At 36.1% G+C, this 26,870-nt stretch overlaps 1 protein-coding gene across 3 annotated transcripts in view; it reads left to right on the top strand.

Moving 5' to 3' along the window:
- LOC120527244 (cingulin-like protein 1) overlaps window positions 1–26,870 on the top strand; it is a 220,442-nt gene that overhangs the window by 168,001 nt on the left and 25,571 nt on the right. For 2 of the 3 annotated variants that reach the window (XM_039750433.1, XM_039750434.1), the window contains 6 exons: window positions 17,259–17,357; window positions 17,447–17,830; window positions 18,108–18,557; window positions 21,809–21,901; window positions 24,131–24,283; window positions 25,237–25,329. In XM_039750433.1, coding sequence (XP_039606367.1) covers window positions 17,259–17,357; window positions 17,447–17,830; window positions 18,108–18,557; window positions 21,809–21,901; window positions 24,131–24,283; window positions 25,237–25,329 — 1,272 coding nt within the window. The remainder of the gene's footprint in view (window positions 1–17,258; window positions 17,358–17,446; window positions 17,831–18,107; window positions 18,558–21,808; window positions 21,902–24,130; window positions 24,284–25,236; window positions 25,330–26,870) is intronic. The other variant, XM_039750435.1, reaches the window with a different exon arrangement.

Genomic DNA, 26,870 nt, shown 5'->3' with positions numbered 1-26,870 from the left:
CAACCTTTCCTGCACTCTATGCCTCAGTCCGGCACATTGGCAAACATAAATAATGAAAGGTAAAATCAACATAAATATCAGCTCAATAAATAATAGGACTGTGATATACACACAGTGCTTTCTATCTTTATTTTAATAATAAATGATATACTTCACTAAGAGAACTTGTTGTAACTCATCATTCTTCTGATGTAACAGTCTATGAAAGACTCTTATTCTGATTAAGCAGAACAGACCCAGTCATTACAGCAATTATTACAATTACAACAAATGAATTCAGTTGCAGACTGTCTGTTGAATGAAAAACATGCTGAGATTAAAGAGCAAAATGTTACAAAGTCCTCTGGACACAGGTCTTCAGAGCTCAATCATCACTGTGTAAATGTAAGTAGAAGTCTGTTATTCTCTCTATATATTACGTATACATACATTCTCAGAACTACTTAATACATATAAGGGTTGCCAGCACTGGAGCTTGTCACTAGGTGCAAGATGGGTAACAACCCTGTACAGAGTGGTAGTCCATCATAGGGATCACAAAAGCACACCTAGATTACCTTGGAGCTGCCAGTTAACCTAATCTACACATCTTTGGGTATGTGGGAGGAAAATTGCAGTTTTGGGAAAAGTATATGCAGACTCAAAGTGAACACTGTTTGTAAGGCAGCAGCGGAACTATCTACTGTCATCATGCTTGTTACTGAAGTGTTTTTTGAAAATCTGAATGTATCATATTATTACAACTAATTTACCTTGGTAGTTGCACCATTTACTTTAGTAGCTTCAACAGCATTCTGTGAATGTTACTACTTTAAACTTGCTTTTATATGTGCAGCTGTACATTTACTGGGTTTTCTTCATTAACCAGTTGATGAATTCTTTTTGTCTTTGTTTAGACAGTAACCAGAGTAAAAAATGTCTTCCCCAAGAGCTCAACTGCATTGTCAGTTACTTTTTTTTTCTTAATAAAGTAAGTTCGTAGGTGGTAAATGTAGATTTTTGTTTATTTCTGTCACCTACATTACTAGCTCCCTTTCTAGTCTCACAATAATGAGCTATACAGACGGTGGCCTGGTGGGGAGCCCAGCTCATTTGCTTACCACTAACAATCAGGTCTAAAATTCTTAAAAAGTCTGTGTTGAAAAATCACACTACAAAGGTATTAACTGGCAGTAAACCATCCCAAGGCTAATTTTGTTTTGTTTTGTTTTTAATTGAGACATGAATGGTTCATGTTCATGTAAGTGGCTCACTCTTATTTCTTTTAACTGTGAGATGGGTTACTAATTCACAGGTTAGGTATCTTTTATTTTGAAAGCTTAAACTGAACTATAGAGGTGCATAAAAAAATAAACGTTGATCCAAACATTTAATCATCACAGTAGGTTTTCATGTAGCCACCTGTCAGCTGTCATCAATTGTTCATCATTTTAGCAGTTTGTTTAGTGACCTTTCACAACTGGATAATCCTGATCAGCATTACTTTGAGATGCATACAGTAGCAAGCTTAAGTACTTTCTGGAGAAGTTATTTTAGAACACAGATCTCTCAACTAAGGTTAGTTCATTTTTGCCCACAAAGCTCTGTTATTTTATAATAGATGTAAAACTAAATCTTATTTTAATCTCAAAGAACTTAAAGGAAATTCTTATCTATGATTTGTGAAACGCTTTCTAAGCCACACCAAACTGTGCAATGTCCAGTAATAAAACAGCATGAAAAAATACACAAGGGAAAATAGTGCGTGTAAGTTTAGAAAATTCTTTATAAGTAGACCAGTAGCTGTCAGTAGAGAGGAGTGAAACAGTTCTTGTAAATTTCACTTTGAAACAAATTCAAAACAAATGGCATTTCCTTTCCAGTGGAATTCGTGCCACTGAAACTAATAGAAACATGTTTAGTTCTTCTGTGGAAGTGCTTCACATGGGTCTGCATGTGGCTAATTTCATGTCATGTGTAGACATTTTCTTGTATTATCAGACATGTGTTTGTGCTGGTTAAAGGATACCCACTTTGCCATTTATAACAACTATGGGGCTCCGCCCCCTGCTCTCTTCGCTTGCCAATCCCTTGGTTTGGTTAACCAGATATATCATTTTAAAGAGATTGTTATTTTCATGGGAATTTTTACACATTCATTATTTTCACTTTTACTTTAAAACTTTATTAAAAACAATATTTGGAATTAACTTTTGTTCAATATCACATTGAATTTTGACTCAGTGTTTGGACTTACATCGTGACAACGCAACATATAGTTGCCTGTGAGTGAATATTGTTTCTTTCTCTCTAGTAAGTAAATAAACCAACTTTTTCAAATGATTGTCCCTGTAATTTGTTAATTGTCAAAGCAAAAGCTATTCTCTCAGGAACTGTAAACGTTTTAATACAAATGACATATCAAGATCTCCTTTTGTCTGTTATTAGCGGAATGTGTACTACATTACCTTTCTTGTCACCTGTTAAAATTTTACATGTTAGAATTGTTTGACTAGTTTTTAATACAGCTAATCTTGTCCCATTGCATAGTCCAACTACTCATACATAAATTATGCAATAACATTACGATACATCCTTCTGTAAACAGCAATTCAGCCGGTGGGGGACCAGACAGTGTTAACGCTTGTAGATATTCTATAGGATAGTGTAAATTGATGTTTTCATCTTCCGCACTATCACCACCAACTGCTTCAGCATAGTCTATTGATACGCATTTAATCAATTTGCTGTTTAACCGATGACAATTTTCGCGTTAATTCGTTTCTCGCTGCTAGGATTGCCCGTGTACTCATTTCTTCTGTTGATAATCCTTCGGGATAGATTTTTACATTATAAGCCTTCTTTTATTGGGTGATTTTGAATTTTAAAGTTGCCAATGTCTAGTAGCCATGAGCAAATTGTGGTTTCTTCGAAATTAAATGTGTCATAGATTTATTTGTAGTGAGACCACAGATACTCATAGCAAATGGTCCTTTACTGTGTAAATCTATGTTTTGAGCATTGAATGATGCGAACACATATTATTGTAGACTCTGATATTTTGCCTGTAGTGTTTTTGGATTTCACTTTCACCAAACAAAAAATCTTTTAATTCCTGTGAATACGCCTCTTCATTGGGAAGAAACACTACTTTTTCCTGATGGCTACACAAATTAAGACGATCCACAAGTCTCCGACTTAAACATTAAAGCCTTACAATATCTACATACTTCTGACATCACCTATGTTCATATGTTCGATCTCTTATTCACTGTTCCGTAATTTCACCGAGTAATAATTTCCGTTTGTTAGCGCTAATGCAATTTTTGTTATCATTTTTTTTTTGCCTTTTGAATTCCACTGCTTTTATAATCTCTAACCTGCTCTGCATGTGTTTCACCCCAATGTTTTCGAACCTCTTTACGACGTTCTACTTTGTCATCTACTGTTCATCTTTTATTTCTGACCTCGCTTGGACCTGCTAGGTTTTCAATTCCACCTGGTTTTGGATGATTATTACTTTCTCTTATTTCACTTAGTAATAATTTCTGTTTGTTAGCGCTGTGATCTTTACTATCTTTTTTTTTAATACTTTTGAATTTTACTACTTTCATATTCTTTAACTTGCACTGCATGTGTATTGCACCGTTTTTTTGAGCCTTTCGAATTCCACTGCTTTCATAATCTTTAACCTGCTCTCATGGGTATCATGTCAACGTTTTTGAACGTCTTTATGAAGTTCTACTTTGTCTTTTACTTTTTGTCTATTATTTCTGACCCCGATTGGACCTGCTAGGTTTTCAATTCCACTTGGCCCAGGCTGATTATTACTTTCCTTATTTTCAGAATTTGCACATAGATTATTATCGTTCTTTTTTGCATTCTATTCTTTTCAACGCTTTTGGGTCTCTTTGCTATGTGCTGTTCATTCTTCTTCGCTTAGTCATCTAGAACGTATAAAATTATTGTCCTGATAAAATTTATGAGCTGAGAACGCAGGATGTGTGTCTGCCATAAGCATTCACATGAGTAAGAGCTGAGAGCACAGGAAGTGTGTCTGACAAAAGCATTCTCACGACTGAGAGGTTAGATGACCGTGGTGTTGTTTGAAAATGGTTGTAAGTAGGGCATGACTTGAAAGAATCGAAAGGCAAAAGTCACCGTCTCACAGGACTTTCTTTCAAAAGTTGTAAGTATGGCATGGCTTGAAAGAATCTCATGTTAAAAATCTCCATCTTGCGGGACTTCGTTCCAAAAAGTCTCTTCAAAAAGTCATATCTCGTTCCAAGATTTATTATTTTATTATTTGATTATTATAATAGATGAGACAATATTGGTGATTGCAATACTAAAGGTGCATTGGAGACAGAAATGAAACTGGAAGCTCCACTCTTCATGCAGTTGGCAAACCCTCATTTTCAGAAATGAAGAAAGTGGAAAGGGTGGTTGCTGGGTAATGTCATGGGGACAGTATGCAAGCAACTTTCCAAACAGTTTTTGTGTGTCTTTGTGTGCAAAATATGCAGCATGTTACAATTTTAAAATACACACTGATCCTTCATTCACTTTTTATGTGAATGGCAGGTGTAAACAGAATTTATTTTACTGGTCTGCAAGTGATTAGTTGCATTACACATCTACAGAAAAAAACTCAAGTAAGCACGGAAGTCATTAGGATGCAATATACCTTGTTTTCTAACCCAAAAAATGTTAACCCCTCACAAAAACTGTTTTAGTGAGTTTCACATTTCACAATGGTGAAATCACTAGTGGAATATATTTTAGTGTCAGTTTCTCAAAACAGTATGTGAATCGAAACTTCCCTGTTTTGCTTACGCTAGTCATCAATTATTAATTTTGTGAACATAATAATTCCATTCCAAGACTGAATGGTGCAGAATTGAGTGCAACCCGTGAGACAGCCTTATATAGGCCATTAATCCATTGTAGGGCCCCTTGCTATTAGTGTTTCAAAATAACTCTTGTGCAAATTTTTTTTCACACTTGCTCAAATATTGGACGCACAAAAACAGTCAAAACCTTTAACTAGTTAGAGTACCATAAACATACTTTGTACCTCACAGAGCAGAGTGACAGTTGAGCTCGGTGTTTTAAAACAGGGTAAAATGGGGGTAAAACAGCAAGGTAAGCAAAGAAGGAACACATGCAGGCTTCCATGGTGGTTATTTCAAATTTACCATACTCCTCAGTAATGTGTGAAAATCAAGATACAGCACGATACCTTAAGAACAATGCATTCCTGATATTGAACTTTTTCTTTTCTTTCAAATTACTGTGGCTACCTTTAAAAGAAAACTCCACACAAAATTACATTTTTTTATGTTGCATACCCCATGTTGCTTGTAATGGTGGCTGTGAAAAATTTGTAATGTCAAAAATATTTTATGATATAATAGAAGTCAATGGTGACCGATGCTATACAACAGCAATCAATGTGAAAAATGTCCATGGAAAAAAACAAAAATCTCATGCTGTTCGTGTCTCATAATTCATATGTCAGGTATTGAGTTAGAGGCTCAAAACATGCAAAACAAGCATTTTTTGCTAAAATAGTATTAAGAAGATACTCCTGGATAAAATCAGTTCACATCATAAACAGAAAACACAAGTCACATAGGATTGCTTTTTTAAATTGATGATCCACCTCTCCTCCTCATTTATTGGTCAAGAGTCTTATCTTCAGTTAAAAAACACAGAGCGTAAATGTCCAACAGTTTTTGATAATGATACAGTACTTTATGTAGTGCTGAAAGGTATGTAGAGACATGACATTTAAACACTAACTGATGACAGTGAAACTCATACTGACTCTACCACAGCTGGGACATGGACTTGGGGTTCTAGAAATTGTAAGTAGTTTATTCTACTGCTCATGTACAGTGGATTCAGGCCCCTTCACTTTTATCATGTTTTGCTATACTATATATTATTGTGCAAAAATTATTTTTTCCACATTAAACACCAAAGTGAATAACAAAGCAAAAATCTGGATTTTAAATACTTTTGCAAATCACATTGACACAAAAACATGGACCTTTTACTATGATACTTAAAAGCTGGCAAAGATGCATCCCGTTCTTTTGGACCTTTCCTAGTGCTGACCACCCAGCCAAGCTGAGCAGTTGTGGGAGAAGAGCCACGGTAAGAAAGGTGTCTAATAACCCGGTGTTCACCCAGGCTTAGTACCAGAAAACCAGTGTGTAGATGGGAGAACTTCCAGAAGGACATCATCACTGCAGCTCCCCATTGATTTCGGCTTTATGACAGAGAGGGCAGACAGAAGCCTCACTTCAGTAAAATACACATGGAAGCCCACTTGGAGTTTTCAAAAAGGCACGTAAAACACTCCCTGACTGTGAGAAACAAGATTCTCAGACCTGATAAACCAAGATTAGCATCATGTCTGAAGGAAACCAGGTACCACTCATCACCTGTGCAATACCATTCCAGGGACAGCATCATGCTATTGTTTTGCTGCAGCAGAGACTGGGAGATTAGATGGGGTGGAGGGAAAACTGAACAGAGCAAAGTACAGAGCACTCTGGGCCTCATACCGTGTCAAATGTTAACCTTCCAACAGGACAATGACCCTAAGCACAAAGACAACACAGGCCTCTACATCAAAACTAGTTTGTTTTGTTCATAAGAACAGAAGATGCTAGATAAAATGAATTAAATTTCAGTTGAAAAGAAAAATGAGTGTGTGTTTTGCGTTCTTGTTCATATGTTTGGAATTGGCATAAATTAAAGATGACATAACCTGAGACTCCACTGTGCATATTTCCGGCATGCTGGTAACTTTAATCAGACCTGCATCTTGTGATCAGAGTGTATGCTGTATAGCCCTTAATGTCTAAAACATTAGCAACTTCATATATGAAAAGGATTTTGAAAGTTCAAAAAAAGACACTTTGAGTGGCATTGTTTTACTTGACTATACCAAAAATATAATGTATTTAATGTTCAGTGAATTTCCTTTAGACCTGTTAATTGACTATATATATATATATATATATATATATATATATATAAACGTCCCCTGTGACCATTGCTTTCATATCTACTTCTTTATTGTATGTGTAGCTTCCTAATAAGTCATCATTTATACAGGGTTTCTTATACAGTATATACTCTATGACTCTTCTAAAAACGAAAAATACTTGCACGTTTACATATGTACCAGAGTGACCTAAGAGGAACAGCACTTCCATTAGCTTGGCCATTAGTTACCCAACTATGGATTGCTAATCAGTTTCTGGCAATGTTCCAGTTCATTTATATAATAAGTTTAGCATAATTGCCGTATTTGCTCATCAGTCTCTGAAGCCTGGGTTTGCTCTTTGCAAGAGTTTAATGTTGTCACTTGGTGAAAATTGGAAAAGAATGTCTCTTGCTAGAAACTGTTCTGCCTGCTTACCTGTCAAATCAGAAACACGACAAAATACAAAAAATAGATGTTTCAATTTTATTGTCATCATCGGTAATAATAATACATAGTCTAGTACATAGTCTAGTACATCACTGGTGACCATCTTCTTACACAATCAAAGGCAATTAAACAAAAAGTCTCTGAGGATTATTTAGCTTCTTCCTTGTACTGGTATGAACTTCACCTTGTTCACAACCAATTAGATGGGTGAGTATTCTTTTCTTAGTTATCTTTTCTATCCATGTAGCCATCCATTTTCTTTACCTGTCACATTATAGGGTCATGGCAAGCTAAAACTCATCTAGGCACCATTGGGAACAAATTGGGACACCTATGCTCACTCATGCCAAATTCATTTGGAGTTGACAATCAGTCTAACATTTAACTAGAGGAACTGGGGAAAACCCAAGGAAGACACAACAAGAACATGCAGACCATATTCAGGCAGTGATGTGGAGGCCTACAATATAAGCAGTGTCAGCACCTTAATTGCCATTGTTATCTTAATACCCTAAATAAAAAATATGACCATCTCAAGGATTTCATGGATTATCACAAAAAGAATTGATATGTACTGTAGATTTGCGATTTGGGCTGACTGAACAAGGGGTGTAATAGAATTACCAGAGAGGAGAACGTGGCTTCGTTGCAGTATACTAAAAAAATATACTGAGTCATTTGCCCTTTATATCATTCTGTCTTTCTGTTTTACTTAACATAACTTTTGAGTTAACCCTTATATACTTGTCAGTGTTCCATTTTACAACACCTGGTCCCAGATATACTGGTACTACAGTTACAAACTATCAACATGGTACAATAAGTTTGTAACTTTTATTTGAAAATTATTTTCTTCTAATGCACATTATTTTAAGGACCTGTGAATATACTATATATGTATTCTTTATATGCAAGGTTTAGTGGAAACAAATCCTGAGCAAGCACTTAACCTGGCAGCACTGCTATTAATGAAAAATGGAATGATCATAGCATTGTGATTGGTAAGATGATTTAGATAAAAGCATTAGTAAAATTAATGCATTTTAAATATCACCCATGTGGAATATTCTCTTTGGTTTGGTATAATAGTGAATCTGAGAGATTTACAGATATGAAACTTTATAGACAACTGATGGTATTAATAAATCAAGTAAATGCATGTTGAAATTAATTTAAATAAAACATTAACAAATACTGTAAGTGCAGGATTAATGTCGTCTATTTCACCATCAGTTTCTTAGGGAAAAGCTGATAAAGTCAAAACAAATGTGTTCATTTTTATCTACTCGCAGAACAACATATTGGAAGATGCATCTGATGCGTTTCCATAGATACTTGAACTGGTCACTTATCTCCAACTGTCAAATCATTTATCAAACAGTAGTTCGTATTGCTGCAGCTACTGAAAGCATAAAATACTGTAGTTATTATTATTATAACAAAACATTTATTCCTTATGAGGAGAAATGTTTCTGCAAGTTTTCTAAATTAATTTCTATACCTTTTAAAATGTCATATGAGAATTACCTTTTGTTTTGTAAATATTGTGAAAATATTTCTGTACAAGTATTGTTCAATTTAATTCTTCTGTATCCACATCCCTGAATTGGATTAAACAGGTTTGATATTGTTATGCTATGTTATTTATAGAGGGCACTCTATTAGAGATAACCACATTAAGCTGCCTACAGTATTTTGATACAGTGACAACATTAACAACTATATTTTCAGATCTAGTACAGTGTTGTCATTTCCAATCCATATGGGCTATTCTGAACACTTTCCATGTTAAAAATGGGCTCCGGCAGAGATTTTTGTCTGTTTTTGGGCTAGATGAAAATGCTTATTTAGCATATTTTATATTTGGTAGTTTGCATACAGGAAATTGTATTTTTCTGAAAAAAGTTTTGTAAAGTGACCTAATCTCTCCTCAGTAAAAAACACTGACATAATTCAACCAACGGGTTCTATATGTTTTTGGAATGAGTTCTGGGCTACTTTTTCTCCATCAGTCTGGCAGCCCTGGTCTGGAGATGTTCTTTCAAGCTCTGTGTAGATCATCTGGCAGTTCAATAAATACAGTGGCTTGGGAAGGCTGGTGGGACATGACTTGGGGTTGATGCCAATGGCAAATCAGGTCTTGTTTCCAGAGATAACCGAAGGTGGATAGACTTTTGCAGAGGACAACAATTTTAAGCTGAGAAGACAGTGATGGCTTCAGTATGTGAGTCAGGTTTTGATAATAAGTGTGTTTTATCCATCTAACTTGGCTTAGCTTGTATTTTGCTTTTGTTTTTTTGGTCAGGATTATATTTTTGTAGTCACTTTTTTAATTTTTACTTATTCAACAGTGTTTATTTTTTAATGGCTTGTTTTCTTTGTGTATGAAACCCCTCAAGGAGCTTCACGCGACTGCATTAATCACAGTTGATATGTCATGGGAAGTTACACTATAAACATGATATGAGGTATATGCTCTTTATCTGTATAAATCTTAGTGATAGTTTTGAATATTTAGGCCCTAGCGTTTGTTTTTGTAATTTGTTTTGCTCTTTAACTTTGATTTTGGTTTTGTCCTTTGGTTTTGTTCACACAATCTCATATCTTTCTCAGTTACAACCTCTACCTGTCCTTGACTGTGGTTTTTGTTTTACATTCTTTATCTTCTGGTCCATTCCTTGCTCACAATAATCTCCAGAGACGACGAGTAACATAACACTTGCATGGTGCAAGGACTGTATAATAACTACAGATAGCATCTGCACTGTCATCACATATAGGAAGCAGTGGTAAACAGCAAAAGGGCATATAGGACATTATATGACAGACAGAAAAATGTCATGTATGCTACAGAACGTCCTCTTCAACTTAGCTTTGTTTGGCTGTTTCCTGGACAACATGATGACCATATATTGAAATCATGTAGGGAATAAGTTGAACTAGGTACTGAACACGTTTCACAAACAGTTTTGCAAAATTAACCCTAAATTTAATTTAGCATGAAAATTTTCAGTTGCAAAGCTCACTTACTAAAATGAGGGATTTGGGTTTTTTTTTGGAAAGTTTTTTGTACTGGAAAGCAAGGAATATCACTGCCTAAGGTTTATTCCACAGACCAAACTGATGTTTCGTCCCCTGACCACCCTCCAACACAATTCCGATCTTTATGCAAATCCACATGCCCTCATCTGCCTCTTGCATAGCTTGCCTTTAAGGTCACACTGCTAGTTTCTCCTTGCGCCACTTATCTGGGGAGAGAAGTAACAGTATTTGCAATTATTTCCTCAACTGTGTAAGATGATGTAAGCCTGGATCATTCTGGAGGTTCAGCAGTGGCCACATACACAGGTTAATGGATTTTAGCAGTGGAGAAACACCCCTTTCAGGTAAGTATTCTGTAATTGCACCCCCTTTCCATGCTATGCACTGAAATATATTTTGCCTTGCTGTTGCAGATTAAGAAGAAAATATATTGTGCTAATGGATTGAATTTTGTTTGTGGTGCAACACCATTTGTTTTGTTTTTTTGGCTTTTTTTTTGCCAAGCAAAACTTAAAATTTGCTGTAACCTAAATTTTATACAAATCGTTTCACACACCGCAAGTGATGAGAGTCAAGAGTTATTTCATGTACAGTAGTAATTGTTACATTTGTTCTACAATGTCAATGTTTAAATATGAAGTGAGAAGTTAAGGAAAATACCAGAATAGTTGTTTTCTATAATGGTAACTTCTTTATCCTAATACACATTTGGTCCATATTTACTTTGTAAGTGTGTTTCTACAAATGTGTTATAGCACTGAGAAAGCATTACTTTCTGAAAAACTACTTTGTGATTGTCCTAACCAATAAATTCAAGACATAAATAAATGCATTATCAAGGCCATCCCAATTCTATGCCAGTACTTTTAAGCGATACATTTTAATGAGAAAACGGAAATGAAAATAGAGTACAGAATATGCTTTTTATACTTGTTCTGTACGTAAAAATGGAATTTTTTGACATTGACTTTTTGCAGCATGTACACCTTAACATGAATGTTTTGCTCCTGTAGTGGGCATGAATATGCACGGTATTGTTTTCAGCACTAGGCCGGGCAGACTGCTGAGTCAGAGGGAGCTGAAGGCAATTCATAGCAACTGTTAGCATTTGTTAAGATCACTTGTCGTTTGTGTATGCAGGTTTAGATATCCTCCAGTGTTAAAGGAAAGCATGACATTTTCTGGCTTATGGTAATGAAACATGCTCCATGGGACATATTCGCTACAGTCACGGTCTGACTACCTTAATAGGCTGATGTCAAAGATGACGAGAGACATGCTTCTCCAAAGCAGGAGAAGAAATACTAAAGCGGTACTTGAGAAGGAGAGGATCTGTTTAAGTGCATTATTCTAATAGATGATAGTGTTTTTTTAAATGCTAGTATACCTTTTTTTCTGAAATTAGGATTTTATGAATTGCCAGATGAGAATGTTGATACGCTTTACTCTTTGGAAGTGTCTTTTTCTTTTTAATTCTTAAGAAAGGAAGTGGATTGAAGATGTTGTTAAAACTGAAATATTGGCAAATCGGTGTAATTGTAGAAGACAAAAGAGAGAATACTTTAAATAAATAATAAGCCTTGAGAGTTGCCTTATTTGACTATAGTACAAAGATTCAGAAAGCTGGTTAATTTCACCTATTTTACCTCCAGAGTGGCTCAGTTAACAGGACAATAGCTCAACACTCTCTTAACAATAAAGTTGGTTACTTTATCCCATAGCCCATTGCTACTACAAAAACACAGGCACACTTCTAAACAAATGGTGAAGGAGAAAACAAACATTAGAGAAAAAAAAACAGTGATTTTTGATGCCAGTTTTAACTTCTTGAAACAAGCACTGATCAAAGCCCATGAATGAAGCCCATCATCAAAGCAAAAGACTCTGCTACAACAGAGGCATGATATTTCATCTTTGGCTGAATTCTTGGCCCATCAAATGTGTCAAGTTGGCTTGGTTCAGAGAAAATATTCAAAAGCTGTACAGCTCCCTGAATTGTCACATGACACTACTGAGATATTAAACGTTTCAGATAGTTAGATAGATAGATAGATAGATAGATAGATAGATAGATAGATAGATAGATAGATAGATAGATAGATAGATTGAAAAGGCACTATATAATAGATAGATAGATAGATAGATAGATAGATAGATAGATAGATAGATAGATAGATAGATAGATAGATAGATAGATAGATAGATAGATAGATAGATATTGTGGACGTGGCCCGGACACAGACAGGCGGAAATGTTGTTTTCACCCACAAACACGTTTATTTACAATGTCTATTTACAATATTCAGTCCACACACAAACCCCCCAAAGTCCTGGCCAAACAACACCTTGCCTTTCTCCTGGCCGCCTCCACTCTCGCTCCTTCTGCCTTGTCCTGCTTCCACACGACTCCAGCCTCGAATGAAGGGAGGCTCCCTTCATTCAGGGGCGGAAGTCGGGTGGAAGAAGGACGGAGCTGGAGAGAGGACTGGAGGCGGCCAGGAGAAGAGGCATTTGACTGTGAGGCCTGGACTTTGGGGAATCGGTGCTGAAGGCACTGGGGGTGCACATAAAACATTGCAAATACTGTATATAATGAATGAGTGTGTTGGGTGAAGAAACAATGTCCGCCTGTCTGTGTCCGGGTCCCATTTCACACTAGATAGATAGATAGCAAGTGAACAGGTGGGTGTCTTAGCTGCACTTTGTAACATCTTATTTAAATAACAAAATTTTCCAACCCACTTAATCCAATTCACATTTGTTGGAGGCCACGACCTGTCCTGCCAGTATTGAGCACAAGATGGGAAATAACCATAGATGGAGCCCAGTCCATCTCAGGCCCCACTTCTACACACATCCATACCCAGTCTTACACAGAGCCAGTTTAGAATTGACATTTCCCCTTAGCTGAACATCTGTGGAGGTGTGAGAGGAATCAATGAGTATCTGAAGGAAAGACCAACACAGACATATAGAGAGCATGTAGTCTACACTGAAAATATCCGGTTGTGGGATTTGAATCAATGACCCATGTTGCAGCACTGCTCCCTATTGTACCCTGCGCTCTCTTATTGTACTGAAGCCTTATTTTTGCCTAACAGATGATAGTTATCTGAAATGCCTTATTCTCTTTCTTTCTCCCTGCAACCAGAATATGTTGGCAACCTCTTTCATCATATACAGTAAAAGGTATTTTTGCTTGAGCTTCACCTGCTGTTTTTTTTGTGTAGGTGGCTATTTTGAAAAAGTCCTTTTCTCACAGCTGCATAGTATCAAATATTTCTAGAACAAGCTAAAACATTTTATTTAACAAACGTAAGGTACATCTAAATTGTAAATATATACATTTAAGTAGAATAATTAGATGCTGCATATATGTGAATATTCATACGATACCATTTTCTAGGCAGGATTATAGGGGGTTGGAGCCTAATTCAGCATACATAGGGTGCAAGGCAAGAACAGTCCCATGGACCATCGCAATCCGTCAGTCCATTGCAAGGTTAACACACACACACACACCCCACACACAACCCACCCTCAACCACACAACCCAGTTGGGAAAACAAATTGAAACTTTGGAAGTCTGATAAATAATATGCATCGATGGCCATATTTTCAGTCTTGGAAACATCTTTTGGTCAAATTATAATACGTTAAATTACAGATAAAGCATCATGAAAATTAAAAAGCAATACATAAAAGAGCAATTCTACAGCTAGAAAGTACAAAAATGGAAATAATATTAGATTCATAGGCTTTTGAGTGAAAATAAATGAGATGACATGCAACAAATTTTAGACCTGTTAGGCAGCTCTTAAATTAAAAAATATGTTACATAGAAGGAAACAGATTTAACCGTAAAAAGAACTATGTATCCTATAAACATTTTTTTAGATATCTTGGAACTGGAATAAATATTGAAATGCATAAATTGAAAATGCCAGTAGTCTGACATTGGATTGAATAGTCCTAAACCTTTTTTGCTGGTGCTAAATGTTATTTTGTAGGCCAAAGCTAACTACACTGTATCTGATTTTCCTTGACCAGGCCTTATTGGTAATGAAACATTTATGTTTGACTCAGATTGAGACGTACAAGGACCAGATGTCACACTTGTCCACAGAGGCAGTGTTGTGATTCTCAGAGAACAACTAAAAGCCATAACTACCCTCTACACAGGCACTGGCCCATTGAGCAAGCCTTACCCCTGGCAGCCTAGCCCCAAAATTAAATGGCACACTCCTTGCCTGCACAAGACCAAAAATGGGACAGAGACTTTTAATTATCAAAGAAAAGTCTCAAAATATCCCAAAATGGGTCAGAAGAAAACTGTAAAACTGCTGGTCCTGATACAAGCAAAATCTTTATATTAAAAAAAAAACTATTTAAGAAAAAAAATAATCATTAAAGAGAAGATAAAACATCAAATAACTCCAAAATCTGTGTCCTTAGACAGTACCATAATCCAAAAGCCAATGGTCAAAACTAGAAAAACCAACAACCTAAACACAAAACAAGAAACAGGAATTAAAAAAAGGGCCAGTACCTCAGCTGCCATATTAGGTAGTCCTGTCTCCTGGGGATCCATATGTAGATGTCAAACTAGGCATATATTTTTATTAAACAAAAAAAATAGTTTTTTGTCACCTGGTAAATCAGTCGCAGTTCCTCTTATTTCCTTGTCCTTATCCACTCCCCTCCAAGCCAGCTTTGTCGACTTCCTCCAGAATCTGACCTCCGACTGAGCTAGAGCATCTGCTTATCAACCCCAAACCTGGAACATTTTCAGTGCAACAGGACTGCCATCAGGAAACACTTCTGGGTCCGATGAAACCTCTCCATAATAGGGATCCTACTCCCATCAGCTCCCCTTAGTAGCACTTGAGGGACCCCAACAGGGCTTCCCAGCAAAATTACAACTCTCACATAGCCCTGCAGGTTACAAACTGTATCCATACCAGAAGGATACCATCACCAACTGTAATGGAGCATGATATAGTTCCAGGAGGCAGTCTCCCACTGTTCTATCATAATGGCCTCCCGATCAGGAAATATATCAATAAACAAACCAGTTGGGATACCTGTCCATGCATATCCTTCCTTCATCAGGTTCCCTGCTGTATAAGGAACCATCCACCCCAGTGGAAGTGCCAACTTAACTCGTGTCTTCAATGTCTATATATATATATATATATATACAGTCAAGTAAAAAGGTAAGCGTACTCCAAAACATGGGATGTACTTACTTTTTCTCATTCTGTTGATATTAACACTGCCCTGTCACTTTATTGCGAGGCAGCAGCACTACCACTTTTCCCCAGTGCTCCCAAAAGTAACACACCCACTAAAAATTAAAATATATATTTCAATGAAGCTACTATTCTATGCAGTTATGATGTTCTTTTTTGTGTGTAGAAATGACTCCGTGATTAACTGTAACTCATTAATAAGAAGTTAAGGTCAATCAAATGTTTTTACAGTTATTATATTCATCTCAAAAACTACTTAAGGTTATTACTTTTCTAATTGAAATTCCCATTGATATGAAAATGAAAAAATGTAACAAAACAGATTGTTCTTTTTTGATCCAAGTTATGCATAACTAGAAAGACCAATGTTTAAGATTCTCTCCCAATTTCTGTGGTAATGAAAAGGTCTTTGAAAACAGCAGCACGATTTTGAAAATTAATCTGGTATGCAAAATTGTGTTTAATTCCTTCAGCTGCTTTGAAAAAATATTTAAATGTAAGTTTAATTTTATTTTAATCATCACTTAATGAACTTAGCATTTAGTGTGATATAAAGCTGCTGTCAATTTGTGGAATTGTTCTGAAGCTATGTGTCTCAGATTTTATTGCGAAATCCCTAAGAAATCACAGAATTAGGTAAAATGCTTTTCAGCCCTGAAAACATTGTTGCTTTTCTTTGAAGGTGCCAAATAAATACTAAAGTAACTGCAATAAATGAAACCTTTTCTATTAAGCACATTTTTAGGCCAAGGTTTACAAATAGAAGTCAGTGGCCCAGCAGAGCAACCTCAGTCACTTAACATTCCAAACAAGAAAAATGTGGCACCATAATTGAGTGGCATAATGATGCCCAGGGTAGCATTGTCCCCTCAACTTGCTCAGACTTACATGTTGTTCTCGTTTATGTGGTTTTCCTCCATGGTTTTCAGTTTCCCCCTATGGTTCAAAGACATTCTTCTTCTTTTCTTCTCCTCATCTGCTTCTTCTTCTTCTACTACTACTACTACTAAATAGTATTATTACTACATAATAATAATAATAATAATAGCAGCAACAATAATTAGCTGTTATGAATTATATTAATACTTAGAAAGGGCTCTCTCAGTTATGCCAGGTTAATGTAGAACTTGTAGAACTTAGTATCAACATAGCTTCACTGTATGATAGATAGATGAAGGCAATATATATGATAGATCGATGGCTAGACAGATACAAAAGAACCTAGAGAAAGATGGACAGACATACTGTATATAAAAGATTACATAATTGGTGGATATATATTAAGGGAACTACATGATAGATAGATAAAGAGAGAGAGAGAGAGATAGATTGATTGATAGATAGAAGTTGAGTTCTTAATTCACTAATCACTGCACCATCATGATAATAAATAAATAAATAAATAGTCTGTGTGCAGGATTAAAAATATATATGTGGATGGATGAATGAGTGTACTGTAGACACAAAACACCATTTAAATCGCCTGCTACTAACTTTACCATTTAATATTGCAATGTGTGTTATTTCTAATACAGAGTCTTCTAGATGCTAGAATCAAGGAGAATGGAGAAAATGTTAACAGAGGTCATGTGAGTGCAGAGGATCTACGCCTGGTGGGGACGACTTCTACAAAGGTAATCCAAATGTTTCATTTCCAACATGATAACAGATCAATGGAGAAAGCTGATGTTCAGTTGACCTTTTTTCTGCTGGATCTCTCAAGGAAGGATCAAAATTTGGAACCAGTTTGAGAAGATCGGGCAGTGTTAAAGATCTGATCCAGAAGTTTTCTTATTCAGAGGATAGCAAGATAATTAAAAGCTCACCATTTCGGAGATCAACGGAAGAGCAAAAGAGCCCTATAGAGAACGGACTACCCTGTGTGGGCAACGGTCCACTTGATATTAAATGCAGCACTAATTATAGCTCAAGAAGCCTTGGTGACCATGCAGGAAATGAATTTTCCACCATCAATACAAATATTTTGCTAAATACATACTCAGGATACAAGCAAAGTCCAAGACTGTCAGTTGCACCAAAAGATAATACTACATTAAAAACATCCAAAGAAAGCCCAATGGCCTTAACAGACAGCCAGTCGGGTTTGGTAAGTAATGACTTCTATTTTCTGCTTTGCTATACCTAACATAATCTCTACCCTGTGTCTAACATTCAGATATCTGAATTAATGTACAAGATACTATCACACCTGCATAGGCTGCTTTTACTACTTGAAAATAGGAATTACATCAAGCCTTTCAGTTATCCTGTCTATCAAGTTTGAGTTTAGAGTTGTTCTGCCAGTCTTCCATGTGACTTTAAACAAAAAGTGTAGGCAAGGTTATTTGTTTAATGACATTTATGCCTGTCTGTCCTGTTTCTAGCAGGCTTCAAATTCAAAGCAAGATTCAATGATGCAGTCTGTGAGTAAAGCAGTATCATCTAAAGTGAACTGTAGCCCTAGATATCAGCTATACCTTTCCTCAGAATCCCTCAGTAAGGATACTACAACCCCATCCAGCCAGAGTATAACCAAATCTACAGACCTGAATGGTTCAATAACCCCAGGGGAAACTGAGGTGCCCAGGAGCCCGTCCAGAATGGGTCTGACAGAGTTAACATCTTCTGGCAATGGGAGATCAATCTCATCCTGGTTAAAGGAATCAACCTTACTTGGCAACACAAAGTCAACCTTGGAATCTTCTGTGAGTGCAGAAACATCTAATTTTGGATCAACCCCAAACTTGTACAAAAGAGATTTGGATGAGTTATCCAGCCACAGCGAAGTTTCTTCAGTAACAGGAGGGAAAGATGATGACACTTTATCTGAAAAGGTAAGAGAATATGTCCTTGGGGCAAGTACTGTACTTTGTCTTTATCTGTACTCTTTCACAAATACTATACTCTCACCAAACATCTGGTCATATTCTCTGATAGAAGTGTTAAAGTAAAATGTTAACATTATCAGCAAACAAGGTGCAGTTAAAAATGTGCTAAATCTTGTAGTAAAGTATTCCTGTGAGATCTAATGATATGACATTAATGTATGTATCTATCCTTCCAGCTCATAAACCTAAAATGTGGTAACAAACCATAGACTGTGCATCAGTCACTTCACCCACCTGTGCTCCAATTGGAAAAAATAGAAGAAATGTAACCATGTGCCTCAAATGTGCCTTGGATAAAGGTGTCTGCCAAATAAGTAAATGTAAATTTCACTAGGATGTTGAAGGGGACCCGAAGTTTCTGTAGAAAAAAATTCTTGCAGATACATGGAAATTCCACAAAGCCAGATTTGTATGCAGAACTCTTAGAGCTGTGGAATTATTCATGTAATACTCTGTAAAGGTCCAAAAAAGGTTTGTAAAGCTACTAGTTCTCAGCAGATGCACTCAGGCTACCCCAGCTCTTAGGGCTGGAATCCATTGGGGAATGTGGGGCAATACTATAACCGGTATTTAAAACATTAATAATAAATTTGTACAGCCTTCAAGTAGGCTACAAAACAGCTACGTGTATACATAATGCATGCAGGATGTCTAATGTCACCTTGATTTTTCATGCAGCGTAGGGTCTTCCTAACATTTATAATACATTACCTGAATGCAGGCATCCAGTATGCCGTAACCATTTAATGGCATTGAGCCAGGGACTCTTTTTGAAATGGCCATATTTCTGGTAGGAAATCCAGAGTTGCATGATAATCACAATTATATTAGACCTTCTGTATCTTTATACAGAGTATTATTATTAAGTGTATAATATGAGGGTTCATTATATTTTTTGGAACAATTAGGCACTTGCTTGCTTGCACCTTTTGGATGACATGCACTCCAGCCAGGAGAAAGTCCATATAGGATGTTATTTTACATGCAAATGTAAAATTTCTAACTAGAAGTTCAATACTAGATCTTCTTATTATTGCATAATGTTCCTAAGTATAAAATGTGAAATAAAATTAAATGTACTCTACATCTTATTCAAATTAACAAGGAAGATAAATTCTACACAGCAAAAATGCATATGCAAAAACTAGACAAAAAATTTAATGGGAGTTGTTTTGTTTTTATTTAACAAAAAAAATCTGCCAATGGATTAAGCAAATTTTACTTGACAAGATTTCTTAAAGTAAGCTAAATTTTTGTAAATACAATTTTTTTTTGACCAGTCAATAATTATTACAATAAGGAAAACAATTTAATGTCATGATAAATACTTTTCACTTAATTTTTTTCAGTGTATAAGTAGAATTATTGTGAAGTTGGCACAGCGGTACAGTAAGCTCACTATTTGTGGGAATTCCCAGGTTCTCCTAGTGTCTGCATAGGCTTTCCTCCAATTTCTTCCTTTATCCAGCAGCAATGGAGCACCACAAGGAAAAGTCCTGTCTCTTTTCTCTTTACTCTGTACACCTCAGACTACAAATATAACAGCAGCTCATGTCACTTACAAATGTTGTCAGATGATTCTGCATTTTTGGAGTGTATTAATAAAGGAATTGGTTATTGATTTTGGCCATACCAAAGAGCCTCTACATCCAGTCAGTATTGAGAGAGTGGAGGTAGGGGTGGTCCACTTCTACAAGTACTTGGGGGTCCTCATTAATGACAGGATGTAGTGGTCTCGGAACACAAATGAACTAAATAAGCAAGGGCAGAGCAGGCTCTTTTTCCTTAGGAGGCTACGTTCCTTTAATGTGGGAAGTGACATCTTTCACATCCTTCAGATACAAATTTCTGTTAGTTATATGTGTGAATTATTTATGTGGGTTTTCTCTTGAGTATGCAGATCTGATTTACACTTTGAATGCCTGTTGTTGAGTAAATTGACATGTCCTTTTGTATTGAACTAGAATTTAGTATAGTAAGGTAAGTAAGGTCTCACTGCTAGAACACACTGCATGTTAGTAAATAGTAAAGTGGATTAAGTGCATGGATGGATAGAATACAAAAATGATTAACCAAGCTATGGTATTGTAACTCTGTTTTACCTGTACTTGAGTCCAAGATACATTGCAAAACCTGTACATAGCATAGCAGTGCTATAATGTGGGCATCATATTATATATAGTATTGTGTATTTCTTGATTATACCAATAGCCAAATGAAAAACACCCACCACCCATACATGTGTACCATAAAAGGATGGCTGTTAGTATGAACTGTAAGTATGTATCTCAGTCTAGGGATGATCTCTATTCAACAGTCATAATGTTACAAATTGGGATTATACTTTAAATAAATTTTCTGCTAAACTATTATGGTTTCACTTCAGTAAGTATTAATATGTGGATGGTACTGATAATGTAACTACATACTAGGAGAATTTTATTATTATTTTGTTTGTTTGCAACATCACCATTTTAGAAGTTTCAACTTTTTGAATTTGTGTTGTCAGGACACGGTGCACCAGAAGGCATGATGTGCCACATCACTGATAGTTGACTTCATGACCAGTAGCCGAGATTAAGGATTCTAAAATAACCAAGTTCACTGTGTGAGCTCTCCGCATGAACATCAATTGTTTATTGTATCATAGCAATTCTCCTTGTAGCTTTGTTAATGGCTTTATGTCCACACTTTGGTGATTGTACGTCATTTTCAGTTTCTTTGATTTTTGGTATTGATCTGTCTGTTTGTCTGGTGAACCCTGTACTGCGTAGTAGTTACCTAGATTCTGTCTTGCAAGAAGGCAATTCAGGAGGATTTACTAGAACTAAAAAATCAAGTTATTTGTGTTAGCGCAGCAGTGCAACTGATCATCTATGGAATTACTAAGTGTCATAACAAATGATGGCCCATCTACTGTGTATTAATCTGTGGCTTGGGCTTGTGGCATGGAGTCTTCATTGAAGGTCTGTCTACGCTTGCATTGACAGTTAAGGTTGAATGAAATAAAGAGAAGAACTGCAGCCATTGTTTTCACTTTAACCAATCTTGATTGTGTGAAATTATCCTGATGTACTAGAAATGAATGAGACAATGTTTTAGAATAAATGTAAAATAAATAATATACTTAATACTTAAATGTTAGCAGGTATTGTAGAACATATTATCATATGTTTTGTTTTAATACTTTCTTGTAGGCATTTCCTGTGGAGTCACCCAGGGTTTTTAACAGCCCGTACAAAAGTTCAATAGTAGATTATGACCGATTTTTGAAATCAACTGACTACAAGGTAATTTATTTAAATGTCACTTTCATAGTTTCAAGGTATTTTTCAAAAAGAAATGTGCCAGTTATCTAGACCTTACCACATTACCACATGTAATGTGGCACATCAAACAATGTTAGCATTAGACAGGTGTTTAAGAAGCAAGCACGGTTGCCTCCCAAGCTCCAGGCTGTGACCTGATGTTTGACACGTGATTTTTACTGGTGCCTCTGTGTGTCTTAGCTACTTTACATTACACTCACTACACCATAAGCAGCATTCAGGAAAATCTGATGCAAGTTTCATAGATAGACAGAAAGAACGGAAATAAGTAAAGATAGACAGAAAGAAAGGAAATAAGTAAGAGCAAACATGCGTATGTACATACACACATACATACATACTTTATTTGTCCCAAGGGGAGATTTAAAAAAGAGCAATTCTACTTTGCCTTACAGCTCTCATTAAAAACACATCCGTGAAGAGAAGTTCCTTTCCTTGGAAGAGAGGCAGATTTCATTCTTGGGCTCCAAACATATGATGAACATGAAAAGATTTAGTAGATACTATTGGTGGTGTTACAATATACTTAGTATTATATTTTTTCCTGTTCATTTCCATTTTTTGCTATTCTCATAGTCAGAGGATTTACTAATATACAGTATATGTATATTTAATGGTACTTTAATACATTATATTTCTGTAAGATCAACTATAAACTCTTCTATCTGTCCTTCTTGTTCTATTGTATATATCATAGTGTGTAGGTGAAATGCATCCACATGTAAGGGAGAGAACAAGATGAAGTCAACAGAAAGTCTTTTCATTTTCTAATCATTATTTCATCTCAGAACACATGTGCATACCTATACCCAGTCATGCCCATAACAGGTCAGTTTGGAGCCACTTGTCTCCCTGACACACATGTCCATGAATTGTGGAATTAAGAAAGCAAAACCCACACAAATGTTCTGACATCTGTGTCAGAACCATCACAAAATTGTGGCAATGAGGACAGAGGATTTTGCAAGTAGAATGATGAGCTGAGATGAGTAGAGATGAATTTGGTATAAGAAGTGGGATACCCTTTGCCAAGGATTACACTTTAAAATGGTATTTTATGTGCAAGCCTCTGACAATACAACAATCAAAACAATTCTTCAGACAGCAGCAATACTGGCCACAAGACATACGGAAGTTCTAACAGAATTTCATATGTGTCTGATCTGTGACGTACCCCTGAACATTAGACTCTTAGTGTCAAACCATGTGGGATGCCAAGGTTGAAGTGTATTTTTGTTGCAATATTGCCATTTTCTCAATTCAGTATTTTCTCGATACTGAATTCATAAGCTGTCATCAAAGTTATTTCCTTACTTCCTGGTCGTCCAGGGCAGGTTTCCATACATTATTAATTTGTATGTACAGGACCCATCTCTGTTTCATAAAACAACTGAAGGATGATGGAGGGCAAGCATTATGAAACTGTCTTCACTGCCTATGAAATTGTCAAGTCAGTATGTCTCATAATCAACAGAAGAAGGACACAAGCTTAACGAAGTTCTCAAATACAAATTCTTACTCAGATACACCAGCACACTAAGGACACACTTCTAGCCAAACCTTTCCTTTCAAATCTCCCAGCTCTCAAGTATGTGTGGAACCATGTGTTTTTGCTTTAAAATATTCTTCCCAAGTATGTGTTAAGGATTTTGGCATCCTCTCAAAGTATAAAAATCCATGAGGTGCATTGCTGTTTTCAAATATCAAACATCTTCACTAGAGTTCATTGATTTTCCAAAACTTAGAGGTCTGATAGCCCTGGAACATAATGCAGGTCCACCTAACTCATGTGCAGTTCCTAATGAACAGCACATTATAACAAATGTAAATGAATTTTTTTTTTACATTTAATGAGGACATCTTACAAACTGATTGAAAGCAAACAGAGGAATTCAGTGGTCATTTGCAACCATGCACCAAGTTGTAATTACTAATTACTTTTATAAAGATAATTGATAGATTTAGATTTTCTGATTAGCAAACATACTAACGGTGTGAAAGAAGTCAGCATTAGACAGAGATTAATGTTGTAGTCTGAGGGGAAAAAAGAGTTGAGGCAAGAAAAAGAAAGAACTGCTGCATTAGAGTAATTTACTGAAGAATATTATGCCACATCTTGTGTGTTTTCAAGCTAAAAAATGAAAGTGTACAATATAATCATTATTTCTGTGTTTCTGAATGATTTTCTAGGACTGCCTGTCCCCTACACTGTCAGACATGTCTGCTAGCTCTATGAATTCATATAGCACATACGGTCATCGCAGCAGTGTTGCTCCCTCACCCACAACTGCTTTGCCTCAAGGCCGATTTACTGTGTATGAGAGCTGGGGTAAACTGAAGGGGGTAAGTTCTTTTTAATCTGACTTTTTTCTCACACAATCTTTGCTTGTCAAACATGAATATACATATTAGCTCTCAGGGAGAAGTCAGTTTAAGATAACAGCTTATTTAAAAGATTATGTATCAGAAATGTTTATTTTCTCTTAGGTCCTCTCCCTGTTTATGTGTTAAACTACTGTGTTTTAAATATAACTCCATTTTATGAAACAGTTTTTTGTAATTAACTATATTAAACAATTAACTTTTTAATCATCCCTATTTAAATTATACATTTCTTTTGAAAAAACTTTAATACATCAATATATCCTGTCATTTAATTTAAATCTCTATCAACAAGCATGCATCGGTCTTACATGGAGTTATAATAGGGCTTAACCTGTATATATGTATGTGAAAATGAATTCCGCATTAGTAAAATACAAAAAAAAGTTAATGATATCTTCATGCTTTTGAACCTTTATCAGCTTGTTGCATTGAGCTTGATCATAGCCATACTGATTTGTCTGTGCTTCCGTATAAGGATTCAAACACAACTATTAAAAAACTGAATTTGCTTAACCTTTTTTTTTTTGCAGAATTTCCCGCATTTCATAACTGACTAAGCTTTTCATCTTGCCCTTTGTCTTTTCCGGTGCCTCCACTATCTTTGCACTCTTTTCATCCCATTTGACTTTGATCCCCTCCTGACCTGTATATTTCCTTTCTTCTTGCTTCATTTCCAACCCATACCTGATGAAGGCTCAACAACCAAAATGTTATCTTCTAAACTTTTACAATAGTAGAGGACTTACACTTCACCCTGAATCATACCAAGGAGTCATGTCATAAATAAAAAGCTGTGCATTTACAATAACACATAAAGCACTTGGAAAAGGGTCCAATAATTAGAAAAAGTATGCAAAAGAATAAGTTACTCAGTGGCATATTTTTTAACTTATCTGAACTTTGTTTTCCAGATGTTGCCTACACTCCCTAATCTAAGGCCAGGAATTCAGAATAAAAGAGATTATATTCAAGAACTGATTAGACTTCTAGATATCAGTGAAAAGGTAGGAACCTTTGAAACCATTTATTTGTTTTTCACATCTACACTATAGTTACAGATGTTAAAGGATCACATTGATTCTAGTTTTTTGCATTTCACTGTTTATGTTTCAATAATTTGTAAATGCCATTTAATTGTTTACTTTTGTTGGTACAGATTAGGTTTGGAAGAAAAATGGAAAAGAGTAAAATTGACAGAAGACCTTACTTAGTATGTAGTATTGCCCTGATGTACTAGTTATGCACTAGCAATTAGAACAATCCAATAATACCCTATGTAGACAGTCTAATGCAGCAGAACTCAAAGTGTTTGGGACCAAGGACCAATTTCTAAAGTCGAATCTAACAGTGGACCGCTTGAGTCTGACAGTCACCTGTAAATATAATTCTGTGTTACATTTCCTACATTTTTTTTCCAAAAGGCATTTATGTGAAAAATACTAAGATTCAAATCCAGTATTGCTGGATTTACTTTTTAAAGTCCAGATTTCAGCCAGTGATCACCAATTACCCCATATCCATGAAGATAAATTAACAGCAGGCACCTATCACAACTTGTATGGGCGTCATCTGTGGCACTGAGTTAAAGAACTGCTTTGACCATATGTGAGCTCTCCACAAGAGAGACATGTGCAGTGACTGAGACCAGCTGGACTGGAGTAAGACTGTGGTTGAGGAAGTGCTGCAAGTGAGAGAGAGGGGGTAACCAGAACAAGCAAGCAGCAATGGTGAAGGAATGCATGGAGTTGAAGCAAAAGTTATTGCTGTCCTCAAGGAAGTTAGTCGGTGTGGTTCATGGTGGTAGTTTTCACATTTATTTAAGTTTATTGATTTAGTGGCGATTTTGGCTAGCAGCCTTGGTTGTTACCAATAAATGTTTAACTAAGTACATAGCACATTAAAATACCTGAGTGAATTAGTAGTGAAGTAGCACTTTGCTGATGACTGTCAAGATGCAGACCACTTGACTCACCTTTGGGTACCATTAGTGGTTCTTGGACTACACTGTGAGAACTATTGGTCTTAAGAGCTATATCCACTATCACATTGAACAGGCAACAGAAATTAAAGAAGAATTAAGGTGCCTGTCCTTGATGACCCTGCCTTACTCTGTGAAAAATGTACGTTAGCACAAAGTCTAGAGCAAAGTAAAAAGGCAACATCATATGGTAGGTGTTGCTTTCTTGTCTCGAGGGTGTGAACCCAGTTGCTTTAGACACTGATGTCAGTTTAGATGAGGCAGGTTATTACATATCCTGGTTTTGGGCACTAGCTAACTATTGTGGTGAGGTTGAAGGCTGTGGAGGATTTTGTGCATTGACCACCTGGTGTTATCTGGGTATTTCCCTCTTGCTGAAACATCACATTTACTGTCTTATTTCTTATTGATCACATTTTCTAAGTTGTTGGCTACACACCTGTCAAGGTTTAGTTCTCCCCAGCAGAGATGGCAAGGTCTAAGTGAGCTATTAGCAAGTTGCAGGACACTGACCAACATTTCCAATTGGCACCTGATTTTGACTGATCTAGGGTTTGTACCAGCGTT

The sequence above is a fragment of the Polypterus senegalus genome, chromosome 4 (genome assembly GCF_016835505.1).
Source record: "Polypterus senegalus isolate Bchr_013 chromosome 4, ASM1683550v1, whole genome shotgun sequence".
NCBI classification, from domain to species: domain Eukaryota; kingdom Metazoa; phylum Chordata; class Cladistia; order Polypteriformes; family Polypteridae; genus Polypterus; species Polypterus senegalus.
Note: the sequence above shows the minus strand (reverse complement) of the source record. Positions and strands in the feature narration are given on the sequence as shown.